This window comes from Antrostomus carolinensis, unplaced genomic scaffold (assembly GCF_000700745.2).
Source record: "Antrostomus carolinensis isolate BGI_N321 unplaced genomic scaffold, ASM70074v2 scaffold10034, whole genome shotgun sequence".
NCBI lineage: Eukaryota > Metazoa > Chordata > Aves > Caprimulgiformes > Caprimulgidae > Antrostomus > Antrostomus carolinensis.
In genome coordinates, this window is record NW_010312797.1 from 1 (window position 1) to 18,253 (window position 18,253).

The 18,253-nt window shown below is 39.5% G+C and overlaps 1 protein-coding gene across 1 annotated transcript; it reads left to right on the forward strand.

Annotated features, from left to right (window-relative positions):
- Nucleotides 1–645: 645 nt before the first annotated feature.
- LOC104524296 (GPI ethanolamine phosphate transferase 1-like) lies at nucleotides 646–16,494 on the forward strand (the record flags this gene model as incomplete). Its single annotated transcript, XM_010167118.1, has 7 exons — nucleotides 646–770; nucleotides 2,016–2,146; nucleotides 5,807–5,923; nucleotides 10,367–10,407; nucleotides 12,335–12,394; nucleotides 13,466–13,558; nucleotides 16,435–16,494. Coding segments are annotated over 7 exons (627 nt in total), but the record flags the coding sequence as incomplete, so codon positions are not given.
- Between the last annotated feature and the right edge of the window lie 1,759 nt (nucleotides 16,495–18,253).

The window sequence follows — 18,253 nt, forward strand, 5'->3', positions numbered from 1 at the left end:
TGGACACAGCACTCCAGGTGTGTGTGACACTCTCCAGCACTACGAGAGCGGAGTAGAGGGGGAGAATCACCTCCCTCAACCTGCTGGCCACGCTTCTCTTGATGCAGCCCAGGATATGGTTGGCCTTCTGGGCTGTTTTGCTCTGTTTTAATTTGGTTTCTACAAACAAGTTGTTGCTTGGTATCTCAGTTCTGCAGAACCTGCTTCCAGAGCAAGAGTATTTGAGATGTTTGCTTCCAGCTTTAAATTGATAAATTAATGGAAATGTAAAGCCATAAGTGGCACTCAGGAATGGTTCATTGTTGTGATTACACAGGAGGCAAAGAAGGGTTAATATGCAGTTATCTGGTATTTCTGCCTAAAGAAACTCAAACAAACAAACAAAAAACACAGCAAAAAAACCCCCCCAAAGACCCCTCAATTTGAGGAGTGTTGCCTGTCTTAGATAAGCTGAAACTTTGGACTGACTATATTGATGGTAGTTGTCCTCTTTTAAGTAAACCGGGCAGTAATTAATTTTTGCTTTCATAACTAATAACTGCTAGTATTTTGACATGAAAACAGCTGCGATTTAGTTTTAATAGGTTACCTATCATGTTTTTCCATTGTACTCAGATTAATAATTGAATGGCTTATTCCATACAGAGCTTCTTTAATTATTCCAGAAGTAATCAAACATTGCTCTCTGCACTGAATGAGGACAAAGTGGTTCTGTTCCTGCATTTGCTAGGCATAGACACAAATGGACATGCTCATCGGCCAAACTCCAGGTAATTGAGAGATTACTCCTATCTTACTAGTTTTAAATGCATACAGTAACTTTTTTTTAACAGTGCTATTTATCAAGCCTGAAACAAGACTTGCAGTCTTGAGGGTTTCTCCAATAGGTCATGTATGTCACCATGATTACTTATGTTCTGAATTTCCTAGGGTTTTTCTTTGTCTTTAAGGTCTCTCTTCTAGAAGTGACAGATTTTTGCTATATACAGTGTCCCTGATTATACTCCTTTACTCAAATCTTATTTTTAGCAAGTTGCTTTAGTTGTAATCAACATATGATCTAGAGGATATGTAGTAAATTGCAGTTTTGTATTTAAAATGGAAACGGTTACCAGATTCTCCATGGCTGAAATGGTATGACTGAATTTGTAGACAACAGTAAGCTCAGGAATAATGGCTGCAAATTCCATGCCTTAGTTTTCCTGAAGACACTTGAATGAAGAATTTAGATTAACGCTACTCATTACCAAATCATCTTGAAGTGTGCTATTTGAGAACTTTCTTTTCATTTCCTCACATACTTTGAATGCAGGATATATATTTCTTGCATACTTTCAAAATCCTTGCTCTGATTTCCTACTTCATTCCGAAGTTCACACTTGCTCTATGTCTCATGCTCTTTTTTTTTTAATGATTTTTTGAAGATAGAGTTTTCAAACTGACATTAGCAAAACCAACAATAGAAAATTAGTTGGCTGAGGGTTAATCATGGTCATTTTTTCTAAAAACATACAGATTTTTGGTTTAGCCTCTATTCCACAAAACTCTGGGATCTGTGCTGATCTGTGATTCATCTCAAAACAGTCCTTGCATGGCAAGTTCTTTCTTTGCTACTTAGTTACTGGCTTAAAGTAATTTTTGAAACTTACAGTTTAAGGTGCTCAAGTTTTCCAGAATTCCTTAGTTTTGGCATTCTCCTTAATTGCCTGATAGATGTGGGTGATTAAATTATAGTCTTCAATCAAGGAGAGATCAGATTTGAAATGTAAATGACCATCCGTTTTGAGACTATAGTTTCAGGAACCTTCAAACTGTGCTGTGACAATTTAGGATCTCACATAAGACTTAGAGGAGGAGAGATTTTATATCTAGGATGCCTTTTGTTAGCTTGAAGTTCTGTAAAGGGTAAAACTGTCTATAATCAAATGACTGGGCATTATGACCATGTATAACTTGCTTTATACCAAGTGTGAGCGACACCTTGAATCTAATAACATTTTTTCTTATTTTTCTAGGGAATACAAGGAGAATATTAAAAAAGTTGACGAGGGTGTACAAGAAATTGCTTCAATGATTGAAAATTTCTATGGAAATGATGGAAAAACTGCATTTATTTTAACTTCTGACCATGGAATGACAGATTGGGGTGAGTCTCTTTAAATGTTGAGTCAGCTGAATTTATGAGTTAGTATCTGGAGTTCTATTAAAGCTCTTTCCTATTAGAAGCTTTAGGGGGTTTTAATAAGGTAAAGCTTAACTCCCTTAATGACTGCTGGTAGGCAGGAAAAGACCTAAATACCACCTCTATCAGAGCCTCCCTGCAGAAAACTAGCCCAAGCAGACAGAGGTTGTGTTGTTTGGCTGCCAGCCACAAAGCTGGTCTTGCTGCAGCTCATGTGGGACAGAAATAGTTATCACTTTGCTCTCAAACACCTGTGAAAGGTGACAGAGCTGTCTGGGAGCTGGTGAAAAACTTTTTTTTGGGGGGGGGCGAGGGGAATGTCTTTTTACTTATTTTAGCCTTTTAGGCACAGCAGGAAGGATAGGACTGCTGTGTGATCTTTCTAGAGGAGGCTCGCACTGAAGTGCAGCTGAGAGGACAGAAAGGAGAGTGAGGCAGGTGGCCAGCCAGGCTGGTACCCACAGAGGGCACTTGTGAAGTGCATGACCTTAGTGGCCAAATGACTTGAGGCAGTTTTGGTGTAACTAGATTTAACTGTGATGCTTTTGAACAAAGGATGCTTCAGGCATGGTCCTGGCAAAATTCAGCATCTTATTTTGTGTGTGAAATCATAAACCTTTCAAATGGAAGGGATGCAAGCTTTTTCTGTCATCAGAGATAACAAAAGTATTCATCTCTTTATTTAAAATCAGCCTAATTATTGTTTGCTCATTTGCAAAATAGTCTGTTTTGAATATTACTTACCGTTGAGCTGACTGCCACCTGCAATAAGATTTTAATTCTGGCATATATTTTTTTGTCTGATTCAAGTAGTCATTTAATAATTTTTTATAAGGGAGGTGTTCATATATATTTTTAATATATATAATCATAGGGACCTCAGGAGGTCCAACCACCTACTCAAAGCAGGATCAGGTTTGGGATCAGACAGTTTTACCCAGCAGGACCTTTAAAACCTCAAAGAATGGAGCCGACACAACCACTTTGGGCAGCCTGCTTTGCTGCTTGCCTGGCCTCGTGGAGGGGAAAAGGTTTTCTTTTTCTGCAATCTGAAACTCCTCTGTTTGAACTTATGCCTGTTCTCTCTCATCTTCCCACCATGCACCAACTGGGATCCTGGCTCCATCCTTTCTCAAACCCTCTTGCAGTGGGCTACAGGCAGGATACTCTGTTATGTCCTCCCCAAAGCCATTTCTTCTCCAGGCTGAACAAGTCCCATTCTCTCAGCCTCTACTTACATGACAAGTGCTCCTCTGACCAATTTGTGGGCCCCCACTGAGCTCATTACAGATGGTTGATGTCTTTCCTGTACTAAAGGGGTCCAAAACTGGATCCAATGTCTAGAGGTTGTCTCATAGGTACTGAGTAGAGAAGGATAATCTCTTCCCTGGATCGTGCCCCTGTTAACATAGCCTGAGGTGCTGTTGGCCTTCCTTGTTGCCAGAGTGTGCTGCTGGGATGTTTTCATTATGTACTGTATCCTTTGAAGGAAGAATAAAAGGTGATAGGAGTAACTCTTCAGGCTTTGAGAACCACTGGTCTGTCATAGTTTTCTGTCATCTCTTTCTGCCTTGAAGAAAAAGCTTGACCTTCTGCCAGAAGTGTTAATAACTTTAAAGTTGAGTTCAGTGAGTCCAAGAGCAAACGCAGAAATGATGCTCAGGCACATAGCCAGCAGTCTGGAGGCTGGTTCAATAGCTTTGTATTTGAGCTTGTAGTGTCAGGAACTGCTGCAGTGTTTCAGTGGTTATTTGCAGAATGAGATGTCTGCTAGTTTTAAAACAAATTAAAAATTAAAAGAGCAGGGTTACTTATTAGGGAAGAGAACACGTTTTGAACTTGACATGATCAAAGAAACTCTGCTTCTTGGCAAAGACCAATAAAATCACTTGCTTTCTCAGTCTGTCTCCATGATTTTGCTTTAAGCTGGATGGAACTGCTGACCACCAACATAGGTGGTCCCACACCTACCCTCACCTTGGCCACTTACTCCTGCTGCCATCCTGTACTACTGTGTGGTACACTGGACCAGAGAACAGAAAACTAAACAATAGCATGATTTCCATCCCTTTTTCCTGAGAAGGTGTGTTTGGGGGGTGCTGAGGGGTGGAACAGGGAATTGATCCAGCTAAAAATCAAATTCTTTTTTTTTTTCCTTCTCTTATAATTCAGATCAGGCTGAAACTTGGTTCCTATAAAAGGGGGAGGTTGGATACAGCTGCCTCTCTCAGCTATATCTGTCTTAAAGTATTCATGGATGCAGAGTCTCAGTAAAATGCTGATGGAGCTGGTGACTTGGCTAAAATGAAAGCTCGCCAAAACTTGCACTTTCCTCCTGCAATAGAAAGAAATAACTGATGCCTGGAGGATGGAGGAAGTGCTATTTCCATCTACTTTTTTCCCAGGCTCTGCAAAGAAGAGCAGTTGTTGCTGCTTTTGAGCCCAGAGAGCGTAAGGGATATCTGAACATTGAAAATCTTATTCTCAGACCTGTGTGTTCTTAAATGTAGGGCTGTTTAAAGAAAGCAAAGCTGGCTTCTTCTGCTTTAGTGATTGTTGTTTAGCCTCAATGCTACTCCCAGTTTCATACCCAATTCTGGTTTGTTTGGGGTTTTTTTTAAGAAAAAAGCTGTCCTTAAAACAAAGGACATTCTCTGTCCTTTGTAATTATTAAAATACATATATATAATACATATTGTTATTCTCTGTCCTTTGTAATTATTAAAATACATATATACACACACAGAGGGAAGGCTGTGTGTCTATGCAAATACGAGGAAAGTGTATAATCTGTTGAGTGTGCAGTGACTGGCATAGAATTTGTATAACAATGTCATTCTCTTTGAGCCTGGGTTATCTCACTGCTGTGGTACCTCACCCACTGACTTCAATGACCAGCATTTCTTTCAAGCTTGTATGGCTTCTGCTTCAGTGCAGCTGCTGTTGAGACGTCGTAGTTTTAAAGCTTCCTCTTTTTGAGGGCTGATATGTTAATCTGGAGGGAATTAATTTCCCCAGGGAAGGAAGTAATGCTTTATCTGTTTTTAAGGAGTGTGCTACCAGGCTTTAAAACCTTAAAAATGAACTTTTGTATCACTGGGGAAAGGATGACAGTTGTGATGCATATTGTCTCTTAGTTTTGAAAGGGAAGTCTAATCCTTATTTGGGGACCAGAGTTCAGTTCTATGTTATTTTTTGGGCACCTGCCTAACTTTACTCAAATCAACCATCCCTGCTTTTCATGGGATTCTCATGATAGGCACACGCATGTGTTTTGAGCAGGTAACTCCTCTACACCTTGAGGCTTTCAAATACTTTTGCTTCGATTTCTGTATGTTAAGTTTGTGGTTTTTTAATATACAAAGTTTCATCTTTATAGGCTTAACTTAAGTGGTACCAACTTCCCGACTTACAACTTGAATTTAGCCTTTATTGTTAGTGGCAGAAAAATAAGCTATGAAGCTGGAATAGGTTGTCTGTAATGAGATTTTAGTATATATACTGTAACAAGAACTTGGTACATGTGTACACACACACACACACATATATATATAGGGAGTTTTTTTGTTTGTTTTACACCATGTGTCTTAAAGTTTACACTGTTTTTGCTTTGGTGTATCATAGGATCCCATGGAGCTGGTCATCCCTCAGAAACTTTAACACCACTGATTGTTTGGGGTGCTGGAGTGAATTATCCACAGAAAGTCACTTCCCAGTTCTTTGAAGACAATTTTTTGAAAGGTAGGTAAAATGTGAAAATTAAGTGCAAGACTTCGGTGAAAAGGCAGGTGTTTAACCATTGCACCTGTTGATCTTCTGTTCAGTTACAGTAAATATGACTTGCTTTGTGTGGTGTGGAAAGAAAAGGTGACAGGGCATGCCTATGGAGAGTATTGCAAAATTGTGTAGATAATATCAGACTCCTTTTTTTTTTTTTTTTTTTTTTTTTTTTTTCTATTTATGGAACTGAAGATTTTATCTCTTTGGGTACAGGAGGTTATTCACACTCCTAAAACTTAGTTCAGCAGAAGACTTAATTCTTAGGAAGACTCACAGAGGTTAAAAGCTATTTGTACAGAAACATGATAAGTTGCTATGTCCTAAGACTCTTTTCTAGCTTCACAGTACAACCCCGGGGACTTTCCAGGGTTTATCTTGTCTCACTTCCATCTTTGTGGCTGCTGTGGAAATGTAAGCAATCTTTCTCAATGAAAAACTTTGACTCTTTACTGTTGTTTTTCACCTTTGTAATTTATTTAAGAAGAGTGAAGTTATTAAAAAGGAATTAATTTTTAATATTTCAAATGTATAGTATATAAATACTGGATTATTGAAATATCAATGAATTTCTAGAGCCATGTGTAATTAAACCATGCAAGGTCTTCCTCTTTTGTGTACCCCATTCTTATAGCCTGCTCTGTTTCTTAAGATGCCTTGAATCTCACAGGTTGCTATGTGTGATCAGTGAAGTAATGACTTTCTATTTTATTGGATTCTTTTCCAAGCTACATTAGAGAAAACAGGCAAAAATTTCTTCAACCCTGAAGTTTTAACCCTGCCCTGCTCTTGAGAAAGTATTAGGTAACAGATTAAACAAACAGGACTTCTCAAATGTAGACTGTGCTAACATTTCACTCTTGGTAATTAACTGCTGCTATAAAACTATGGCATCTCTGATAGAAGTGAAAATGAGTTGTAGAATAAAAAATAGAAACAGAGTGAAACCAACAGATTTTGATGTCTGTGATAGCTGATTAGCTAGACTTCTAAGGACACTTGATGTCTCTAAGGGTTGATCTGTAACAGTTTATTTTTACAGCTGTCAGTTGCCTTGATTCTCAGCAGCTTTAGTAAAAACCTCAGTGTTTGACTTCAAGTAATGATAAAAATTTTGTGAGAGCATTTCAAAAAAGAAGAGTATTGAGCTGACTTCTTGGTACACGATAGGGAAAGCTTTTTGACTGTCCTTTATTAGGAAATGTGTATTTTCTTAAAGGAGGGAATGTGTCTGCACCCTGCAGTGCCTGCTTTGTATTTTCCTTCCGAGGGTTTAAAAAAACAAAACAAAGCAACCCCCAAAAAACAACCAGACAAAAAAACAAACACCCCAAAGCAAATAGCAGAAATTTCTCCCTTCATTCTGGACTTGTTCTGCAGCTTTCCAGCTGTCAAGCATGTTGTTGGTCTGTTTGGACACTGTGTCTACCTGTTCCTCATTGCCAGGGATAATCTCTAGTGGAGATCTGAGTCTCTCTGAGTATCTTGGGAGTTTGAATTTATATTTGAGTAATAAGTATCTTCTTAAAAAGTGACTTTTGTCTCTATAGTAGTATATTACAACTTCTGGTAGGATACGTACCTTAAAAGTAAAGAAAAAACTGTTGTTGAAATGTAACTTGGCACTTTCACAGGTCAATACCATTCAGCTACTCGTTAAATTACAATCCCACATATTTTCACAAAGCAAACATATGAAAGAAAAGATGCTTAAAAGAAGTCTCTTGAAAAGTTTTTTGAATTTGATTTCCCTGCTCCATACAAATGCAGCTGCGACTATGTGCAGGAGGGGAGGTCGCTGTATCACTGATGTATGTGGGTGTCTGACTTATATGTGTGATTGAATGCATCAGTGTTTAAGTTCTTGTGTCTATTGAGAATCCTTTCTAATTTCTCTCAGTTAAGAGTTCATGGAAACAACAAAATATTTCTAATCCTGACAAACTTTTTAGTGCAAGCAGGTTGTAAGCAGCTCAGTGAATTGTCTCTCTGCTCATCATTGCCATCAAAGGTTGATTCCCCCAAAAGCAGTGCCAACAGGCAGGACTTAGTCTGTCCAATTTGTCATGGAAAGATTAATGTGCTCCTCAGATGGCTGGATGGGCACAGTGTCCGCTCTGGGATGACAGCTTTCTCCTCATCAGTCCCTTCACCTGTGCTCTGCCTTCCCTCAGGCCTGGCAATGCAATAATCTTGGAAAGATTTGTGATGGCAGCCCTGCATCCTGTGGACAATGTGTAGTATTACCCATTTGGCCATTGGCTTGACCCTTCTTCAGAAAGAAAGAGAACACAGAACAGCTCTCTGGCTCCTCAGTGCCAACCCTGCCAGGTGGCCTTGGGGTGCAAGTCTAGAGAAGCTTGTAAGGGAATGCATAGCCTTCTGCAGCAGAAAGACATGGTGTAGTTGTTTTCATCTTTACACATCCCTATTTTGGAGGGGGCTCAGCCTGCTTTGCTGCAGCTGAGGGAGCTCAGTGTACCCCTTCACTGCTTTTGCTTCTGTGAATTTTCCTTGGTTCATGTAATCTCATCATCAGCATCTTCTTGAACTGGTATGTCCCTGCAACAGCTGGACCCTATCAGGCTGGTGGAAAACTGTGCTGAGCACTGTACAGGAAACCTAGACGGTGAGCTGGAATTGGTAACCAGCATGGACAGCTTGTACACCCAAGGTGTCTCTCCCAGGAGTACAGCCTGGACTAGCTGGCTGGTCTGTAGTTGTATCCCATCCTCAGGAGCTCATTGTCTTACAGTGCCTGGTCCAAGGCAGATGTCTTCAACTCTGTGCCGTTTGGGAATATCTGAGTAGGGGAAGTGGAGATTATTAATGCTGATAATGCTTCTCCCCCGTTGCCATGGGAACTTGCTGTAACTGTATGTCTCGCTGTTCTTAAGGTACATGGCTGCTCTTTAGGGTGCTTTTGGGACCAAATAACAGTGGACCTGTACTCAGACTGTTGCAGCTAGCAGTGGTACGAACCAGTTGCTGAAACTAAGTTTGGTACATGCAATACTGCAAATGTGGATGCTTCCTGTCTCAGGCCATTTTCAGCTGAGACAGATTTGGGTCTGGCACAGATGGGGTATATTGAAAGATGGAGAAAGGGTGGTATGGTCTAGGATTTGAACGCCTCTTTGGAGGAAATAAATGAGCTTGAGCCAGACCTTTGAGCGGTGGGTTACTGTTATTCTTCATGAAGCCTTTTTCTAGTGCATTTAAACTTCTACTTCCCATAAACTCAAAGGATAATTTGAGCTATGTGGCTACGCCATCAACGGTCTGAGGTGCTAAGTGGACTCCTGCTTCTGTTCTGTGCTGTCTCTGCGGTGTCATTTTGGCAGGCGGTGTCAGCAGGACGGTGACTGTCCCATTTAGCTTTTTGTGTGTGTTGTGGAAGGTGACTGTGCCCCTGTTGCTAACACTGAGTTTGGTTCCCAAGTTGAGGGTAGGTGTTCCCAACATCTTTACTGCTGTACTTGGGATCTGCTCTAGGTAGGTCACCGACAGTATTTTAAGTACTGTATCAGCAAGTCTGTTTCAGCCCCTATCATATTTTCCAGTGGAACTGTTTTTTCTTAAGCTTAAGTAAAAAGGAAACCTCTTTGTCATCTTTTTTGGGTGTTTGGGGTTTTTTGTTTGTTTGTTGTTTTGGGTTTTTTTCCCCACCTGATATCATTGCTGTGAGGCAGTGAATTTAAACGTCAGGAAAAGAAGACGTGAAAAAAAAACCCCACCCAAACTCTGCTAAACTCTATTTTTAAATAACTCTCCACCCCCAAAGAAAACAGGCAATTTCCTCTTTATTTCCTTAGAGGCTAATGGAAAGCAGGAAAATACGGTTTTGAACCAGCTTTTTGTATGATGCACTACAGCTTTAGGGACTTGTACATTTGGCTTTGTCTCTGCCTTCATTGTAGTTGTTGTGATTGCTAAGTTGTTGAATTTTTCCCTTGAGCTTATGGCAGACATGAAGTATGTTTGTACCACTCTGTACCAGTATACTGGGGACCTTGGGTTAACCTTTTTTTAAAAACTATTGAAGAGTTTTAAACAGCCTTTCTCCTAAACCCGAGTTAGAATCTTTTATTTGGCACAGGAGGTAATACATCACTCTTTATATTGTGCTGAAAAAAATAAAAACCTTGGACTTTCTTCAACTGATCTGAGTCATAATTTATCCTTGTGGATAAAAGAAAATGTGAACTGAAATGAATGCATTTCATCGTTTCTGCCTGTTGAGTTCCATCCATAACCCTTCTTGAGCTAGCATCCTACAGCCAATTTATAATTTTCTTTAGTAACAACACTTTACGGAAAACAGCAACAAGATGTTAGATGTCAGCTGAATTATCCCCTTCAAATCAATGTAGATTAGCTGTTCATGTGCTCTGTTATTTCTTGCAGAATGGAAACTAGGACACTTGAAGAGGCTGGATGTCAATCAGGTATCAAACATACTGAATTTAATAGCTTATAATTTTTCACCTTAAATTATGAGTTTTATGTGATTTAAACTAATTGATGGGATTTGAATGAATAATCACACTGACATAGCATTTCCCTGGAATGTGTTACTTAAATGTTAGAGTTGCAGGAACCGTGCCCATACTGAACGTAATAGGAAAAAGTTTAAATTGCTTGTTAATTTAAGCTACATACAACTTCTCTTCCTGAAAGTGCATTTCATACCATTTTTAGTTATGTGATCATATGCTATTGAAAGAAAAGAAACAGTGTGCTACTCCTTGAAAATTCAGTGTGTTGTCTGAAAGTAATTTGAATAGTATCTAACATGTTTTCAGAGTGGGATTTGTTTTTGCAAACCTTTAGAAATAACTTGTGATGCTTTCCCTCTACTTTCTACTTTGAAAATGTTCTCGAGCTGTGCTTACACCTCCTTGCTATCTTATGAAGGTGCCCAGCTAAACACACAAAAAAAAAGCATGGTCTAATGACCATGTTTCCCAAATGTATGAGCATCTGTTGTATGCTTTTTGCTACACTTAAGTTAGCCATGTGTATGTTCAGTGTAGTTTTTCAGAACTATATATTTAAATGTCGGCATTTTGTCACTTTTTCCAAAAGTTGCTATCATTATTGAATCAAAACCAATTCTTGCTATACTGTTAAACTGTTTTTTTTTCAACAAGGTCTGTGATTATAGCCCAGCCACTTGGCCATTTAGACAGTTAGTACTGTAAAGGAAGAAAAAAAGGTGGACAACTTAACCCTTGATACTAAATAAGCCAAACTTTTTTAAATCGTGATGATAACACACGTACATGTGTGCACCTGAAGCTTGTTTGCTTCATACTTCCTGTCATCCTATGCAACCCAATATATGCATAACAGACTCCAAACCTGCTCAAACAAGGGAAATAAACTCATGCTAGAAGGTTGAAGTGGGGAATATTCTGGATCAGCTGCTTTCAGCAAAGCCCTGGTACAAGATTGGAGATGAATTTTCCTCTCAAGGTTGGCAGGAGCTATGGGGATGTTATTTTGAGATTGTATAGCAAAGTGTCACCTGAGCGTTGCTTTGTTCTGGGTAATGGAGTCCCCAAAGACAGAGCTTTTGTCCCGTAGTACATGTGGGACTATGGGTAAAAATAGGAAACTAAACTTCTGCTTTTTATTATACTACATGTATATTGTCCTCTACAAATAATGCTTTGGAGTCTCCTCCTGCACAGCAGATCTGGGGCTGGAGAAATGCCGCTGGTTTCTGTATAGTTTCTTCAGATTTATGTTGGAAAAACAAAGAAATTTTGTGCATAGTTTTATATTAAAGGAAAATATAAACCTGATTACAGCTGGTGTTTATCATCACAAGTAGAAGGTAATGGCCTTTATGAGAAGCCTTGGTGTAGATAGAGGGGCCTTCCTAAGGGCTGACTAGGACACAGATAAAAGTGCAGAATCACCCTCTGAAGGGGAGAAGGTGAGTAAGTGGCACCATGGAAACATGGGATAAGGAGTGCTGGGAAAAACAGTATATTGTGTACTGCTTAAAACTGTGAATATGAAATTAGTTCTTTCTGTAGTATAAATAGTCATAAAAAGTGGTATGCCCCTGAGTGCAGTGAAGGAGGTACTGAATTCCTGTGAAAAAATACTGCGGGGTTTTAGATTTGCTTTTTAAATTAAATGCATTTTTGAAGCTTTATTAGTAGTGGAGCCTCACATTTTTAATCGAATCATGCCATGATGACTACTGGAAACTAAAAAAATATTATAAAGGAATTTTGTGTGTCATAACTTCACAGTATTATACAATTTACTTTTGCAATGCAGATATGTTAAAATTAAACTGAATTTTTTAACTCTAGAAGCTCTAACTGTCTTAAAATGGGGATGCTTCTGTTTGCACAGGCTGATATTGCACCGCTGATGGCTTCCCTTATCGGTGTGCCTTTCCCCCTGAATTCTGTGGTAAGAAGTACAAATGTTTTTTTTTCATATTATAGAAACCTGCTTGCAAAGAGGTGTTGAGGACAAGACGAGGTATTTGAGGACAAAGGTTATAAATTTGGAAAACTGCGATAGCTCTTGGAAATTGCTGGTAGTTTTGGCTTTATATGTATGTCTTCAGTGTGGAGCATAAACTCAAATCTTTTTATATATTGTGTAGTGCTTTCAGTTGGAAAGGCAGCAGATCCTTTTCTAATCTGCAACTTTATACTCTTGAGCTACCTAAGTTTTTTGTTACTTTGTTTTTTAGGGATGGTAAAAATGCAATATGGTTTGAATAACTCTTGATTTTGATCATGAAAGCTGAGCCTGTAAACAAGCTGATTCCTGCAATTTAATGTTTAATTATTTCTTGTTTAAACTAGTGCACTTTCTTCAGATGGTATCTTGTGCCTCTAGTGAACAGTGAGTGCCCTCACTGTGATATGGCTTTTGCTTTTCATTTCCTTTGTATATTATTACCTAGTCCAAAGGTTGTCTCATAAATTTCTAATTGACAATTAGCATTACATTAATGGGCTTTCATGCTGCTTGTTTCATCTTGAAAACACCTATTTACAGCATGTATTTTGAAATATTTCTTCTGGTGAGACTACCCCCAATTCTGTCCCCCTGTCCTGCACTCAGTGCTGATCATGCGAGGAAAGCCACCCAACACAGGTTGGTACGGGAATGGCTCCCTTTCCCGTCGTGAGTACTGGGTGAGTCAGGCCCAGGCAAGGTGGAAGGCTTTTAGCTATTTCAAGAATGGCTTCTGATTAAAAGTTGAGGTTGTACTGCTATATAGTATACACTTAAATAATGACTTCCGTTATTTATCTTTTTTGCATTTCAGTGGAAGCTGGGTTATTATGAACAGTCCCTGTAATGTTGAGAAATTATGTAAGGAGAGTATTTTCAGAACAGTTGCAGTAGTTATTTCAGCAGTAATTTGAGGCATTCTTACTGTTCATTTGGCCTGCCATTCAGTTAGAAAAATTCCTGTTTCTTCATTTAAATTTTTTAATGTATGTATGTGTTTTTCTTCCCCAGGGAACTCTGCCTCTTGAATATCTGAACAATAGTGCTCATTTCAAAGCAGAGAGCATATTTACCAACGCTGTTCAGATTCTCGAGCAATTTAAGGTAACTAAAGATACAGTAAAGAAAAATATTTCTTTGTATAATAGATGTTGCTGTGTATAATTATACTAGGACATAAGCTGTATATAGCATGCTGTAATTCAAAGGACTAAAATTGAGCGCACATACTGAGTGATGTTGATTAGAAACTGTGAGCCATATCTGAAGGAGTTTGAAAGACTTTAATGAACACTATTTTGTAAGAAGGAGTAACTTTTTTCTTGATTCTTAACATAAATGCTGATGATTATGGATGTTAATGTGAACCTACTTGCAGTATGTAGGCAGAATCTGAGCGACTGAGTGCTGATACCCAAGAAGGGAAATATTGCCTTTGCAGCAGGGGCTGGGAGACAAGACTCTTAAGTCAGGATCAGTATGCAAACAGATCAAAAAGTTAACAGGCACCTGTCCATTAAAGAAATGAAATTATTGGCCTAATTAACTTTTAGCTAATGCTGTTGTATCTGTTGTTTTGCTTTGCAAGTGTTCATCTCTGGCTTCTCTGTCTTGATTCATCTAACACTGGATATTATATTATGAGAACACAAATGTGGTCCAAACAAAAAATGGTTCTATTTCACTAGACAGTGGAATAAGAAACAGTCCAAAATGCAAAAATCACAGTTTTGGCAAGACATAGAAGTGCTCTGAGGGAAAACCATCCTCTCCACAGAGAGGAAGCTGAGCCACACAAGAACTGTTGCCCTGTCAGGAAATCTGTGTGATGGTGGTGGAACAAGGAATTAGTGTGAGATCACCTGCAAGAGATTAGCACCATCAGCACCTTCTATCACTTGAATGCCAGGTCCCTAAATGTAGTTTGTGTGGATACCAGGTTGGCGGTGTCAGCAGCATAGTCACTTCCAAATCTATGGTGGAATCCTGGCATGAAGCAGGGGCAGTGACTGGTGGGCTGGATGTGATGTTGAAGAATGCTGACATAACATCCACAGTTGGAAGACCTCTACTCTATGAAATAAGGATGGGACTCAGGTCTTTTTTCAGTTAAACTGGTGTCTTGGGGGTTATTACAAAAAAATATTGAAAAGTTCTGGTCCTCCTTTCAGTTTATTTTTATTCTGTCAGTTTGTAGTGCTAAATTATCTCTTTTCTTGTTGGCTGGCTGGTTTCTGGCATTGTTTTGGAAGGATAGTGTGTGAATTTCCTTTGTGTTTCTCTGCTGAAGCAGAAGTAGTGCGCTGGCTTAGATGTGCCAAGCAGGTTTTTACTTTTCCTGTGATGGACTGACCTGACCACAGTTTGTACTCCTTGGAGAGGATGTTGCCTTGGATGGATAGGATGAGACGTGCCGGTTGCTACTTCAAGCTGTCAGGTTTTGGGAGCAGTGTGCTTAGAAACTTCCTGGGTGTGCTTTATGCCAGCAGTCAGGCTTGAGTCAGGCTGCTGTAGGAGGCCTTAAAGATGTTTTGAAAGGCCTTGGGCAAAGTGGCTCTGACAGCATCAAAGCCTTCTATTTTTATCCCTGTGCAGGTTAATCGATCTAACAGCATTGCTTCAGCAGTGTGGCTGCAGTGTACAAGTTCCTGTCTGGCATAAATAACACTGATTTCATAGAGGAAGGTTGTCAATGAAGTCTGGTATAACTTCTATCCATATCTTCCCTTTGTCTTATGTACTGTAGAAGTCCTTCTGTGAGAATCACTGCCTGGGGATGATTTATTTTAACTACTTTAGAGCAGTGTGGTGGTTTGACCCACAGTGGGACCATGCGGCCCTGCACTCACCCCCCCACCCTGTGAGATGGGGTGGGAGTCACAACAAAGGGGACACGGGTTTAGGAATGAAGGACAGGGACGGCTCACTCACCAGTTATGGTCACGGGCAAAACAGACTCAAACTTGGGGAAGAAAAATCAATTTAATTTGTTACCATCTATCTAACTCGACATAACAACCACATCTGACAACACCTTGCCACCACCCATCCCTTCTTCCTGGGCTCAAATCACTTTGCTCCCAATTTCTCTACCTTCCTCCCCCTGAGCAGCACAGGGGACAGGGAATGGGAGTTCAGTCAGTTCACCTTTACCACTCTTCCTGGCATGGAAGTCCAGGAAACAAGATGGTCCAACATGCTTCCCATGGAGTCGTGGACCTCTTCAGGCTCAGCTCCTGGCTCCAGCATGGGGACATCCACGGGCTGCAGACTCACCCCGCACTCTGGGGGTCCACCCCTGCTCTGGCAGTGAGCTGCTCTCGGGGTCCCAATTCCATCACACTTGCCCTCAGGCTCAACTTCTCTGCTCCAGCGTGGAGTCCTCCATGGTCTACATGTGTGTCTCTGCTCTGCCGTTGAATCTCCATGGGCTGGAGGGGACTTTGTCTTCTCCTAGTCCATCCAGTAGAACTGGGTGTGAGTCTCTGTCTTTCCCCCCCTCCTCTTTTCTCTGGCAATGAAGCTCTCTGTCTGTCTGTCCTTTGTTTAGGCCAATGGTGGGCTTTTGTTCAGGTCAAAATCCTCTCCTCCAGGTTCACCCCACCTAATTCATTCAGGACAGCCCTTCCCCTCACAATATGGATTTGCAGAGATGTTTCTCTAGCGCTCATTGGCCCAGCCTGGGCTGGGGGGGTCTCCGCCTTGGAGCCAGGGGAGCTTTTCACTCTCACAAGGTGGCCCTTCCCCCACCACCCCAACACAGGCAGGTCTGAGCTTCTGGGAATGCTAGTTCAGCACTTGGAGGAGTTACACCTACCAGAGTAAAACACCCAGTTTCCTCAACAGTACATCAACAGTGTGATTTCATTCCTTTTCCAAAAACTTAGAACTCTTCTGTGATTTTTAGTTTAATTCCTGATACAATTTTTAGTCTTGTTGCAACTTGCATGTAATGATTTAATGGGTTTTTTTTAATGCAGGTTAAGATGAGTCAGAAAAAGAAAACTACACTGTCATTTCTGTTCACACCGTTCAAGTAAGTGCCTGTAAATACTAAATATATTTTACCTAGTTGTTTGTCTTATCACTGTGGTATTTCAATAAGATGCAACAACAGTGCAATTTGGTCTCTTCAGTCTTCTTTTAAATGATAGTGTTTATCTGACTATGAAGCTTTGCATTAGAATGAATGCTCTGTGATAAATTTCAATTTAAAAATTCTGGTTAGAAGTAGATTAAAAAAAAATCCATTCCTTACATTTAGACTTCCATTAAGGGTTCTTTGCCTAACTTTTTTGGCAATATAGCTATATATAGACAGCAAGGTATTTTTCACTGACTTGATTTTTTTTGCAGTCTTCTCATAGCATTGGGAGGTGGAAGTCCCTTTAGGGTCAGGAAATACAACCTGTTCTTGTTTATATGGGTATAAAAGTTGAACTAACTATTGTTTCTCCTGTGACTTAAAATTCTAATGAAAAACAAACAAACAAAACACCTTGCACCCAGAAAAGAAGCTCAAAATCTCTAGGATTTGTGCTGCCCAGTGTTAGTGTTTCCAGGGCTGTGAAGGAGTCTCTGTAGTGATTTGTGTATTTGTGAGCTCTGTGTTTTTAGTGTGTGGAGCAGTTACTGACCCTTCAGTCTTATCCAATTAAAGCTGCTTTTTTCTTTCTTTTTTTTTCTTGTTGTTGTTGTTGTTGTTGTTGTTGTTTTTCTTTCCCCCTGAAAGGTTTTTGAAAGCTTTGCTATGGGTGCACGTGATACTGTTCAGTTCTGCTTTCAGTTTGTGGAGTGCTCTGAAAGCACTTTGTCACCAAGAGCAGCTGTTTTCCTTTGTGAAATAAAACTGATGTTAATTAAGATCTTTAAATCATAGGAGTGGTAAAAAGTGTTTGAATCTTGTTCTGTGAAGTACATTGAACTGCTAAATAAGATTGCTATTGCTGTCTTTCTGAGCAGAGATTTACTGCTATCGTATAGCACTAGCTTCTTCAAAAGGAAAGGTTCAAAACAGTCTGAGAAAAGTCTAGTCAATCTTGGGCACATAATGAATGTTTTAAATCAAATTCTGATTAAGGATGACAGGTGCATTATCAAAGAATTTACTGATCTGTATGGAACTAAAATGCCATATGGAAAGGATAGTAAGTCATCTTTGATTCTGTGGGGAAGACTATTAGTTTAATTTCACAGCTCCTGTTTAAATTTTACCTTTCCTCAAGAAGTAAGACTGATTCTGTGTTTTGCTTAATGCTAAATTATCTCTAAAGGAACTGAGTGTTATTGATTACCTTATGACTGATGTCTTTATTTTTTATGATATGTTGAATTGTTTTAAGTGGAAATGCTAGAGACATTTATCAGTTTGAAAATATGACTAACACTTGGTATGAACAGGTTGTTACTTTGGTCCATTGCAAAAATAAATTTATTTCACTTTAGGTATTCTTAAAATTTTTCTGAATCAGAATTTGGTTTAATGATCCTTCCAGGAAAGGTTTTTATGTGAGACCAAAGTAATTGGTCTCAAAATGAATGTGTGAATTACCTTACAAAAGGTGCCTATGCTTGCATGTTGTATGGGTAAAGCATTTGTCTGGTTCCTCAAGATGGTATTTTTTTATGCTCACCCTAGGAAAGCAGAAAAAGATTCATACCATAGCTTGTCATATAATGCAAATACTCATCCACAGCATGCTGGATGGGGGATTTTGGATGGATGCTAATTAGTCTTCATGACTCCACTTGACTTTCAAAACTTGTCCAACCAATTACTAATAGTTGGGATGAAGCAGT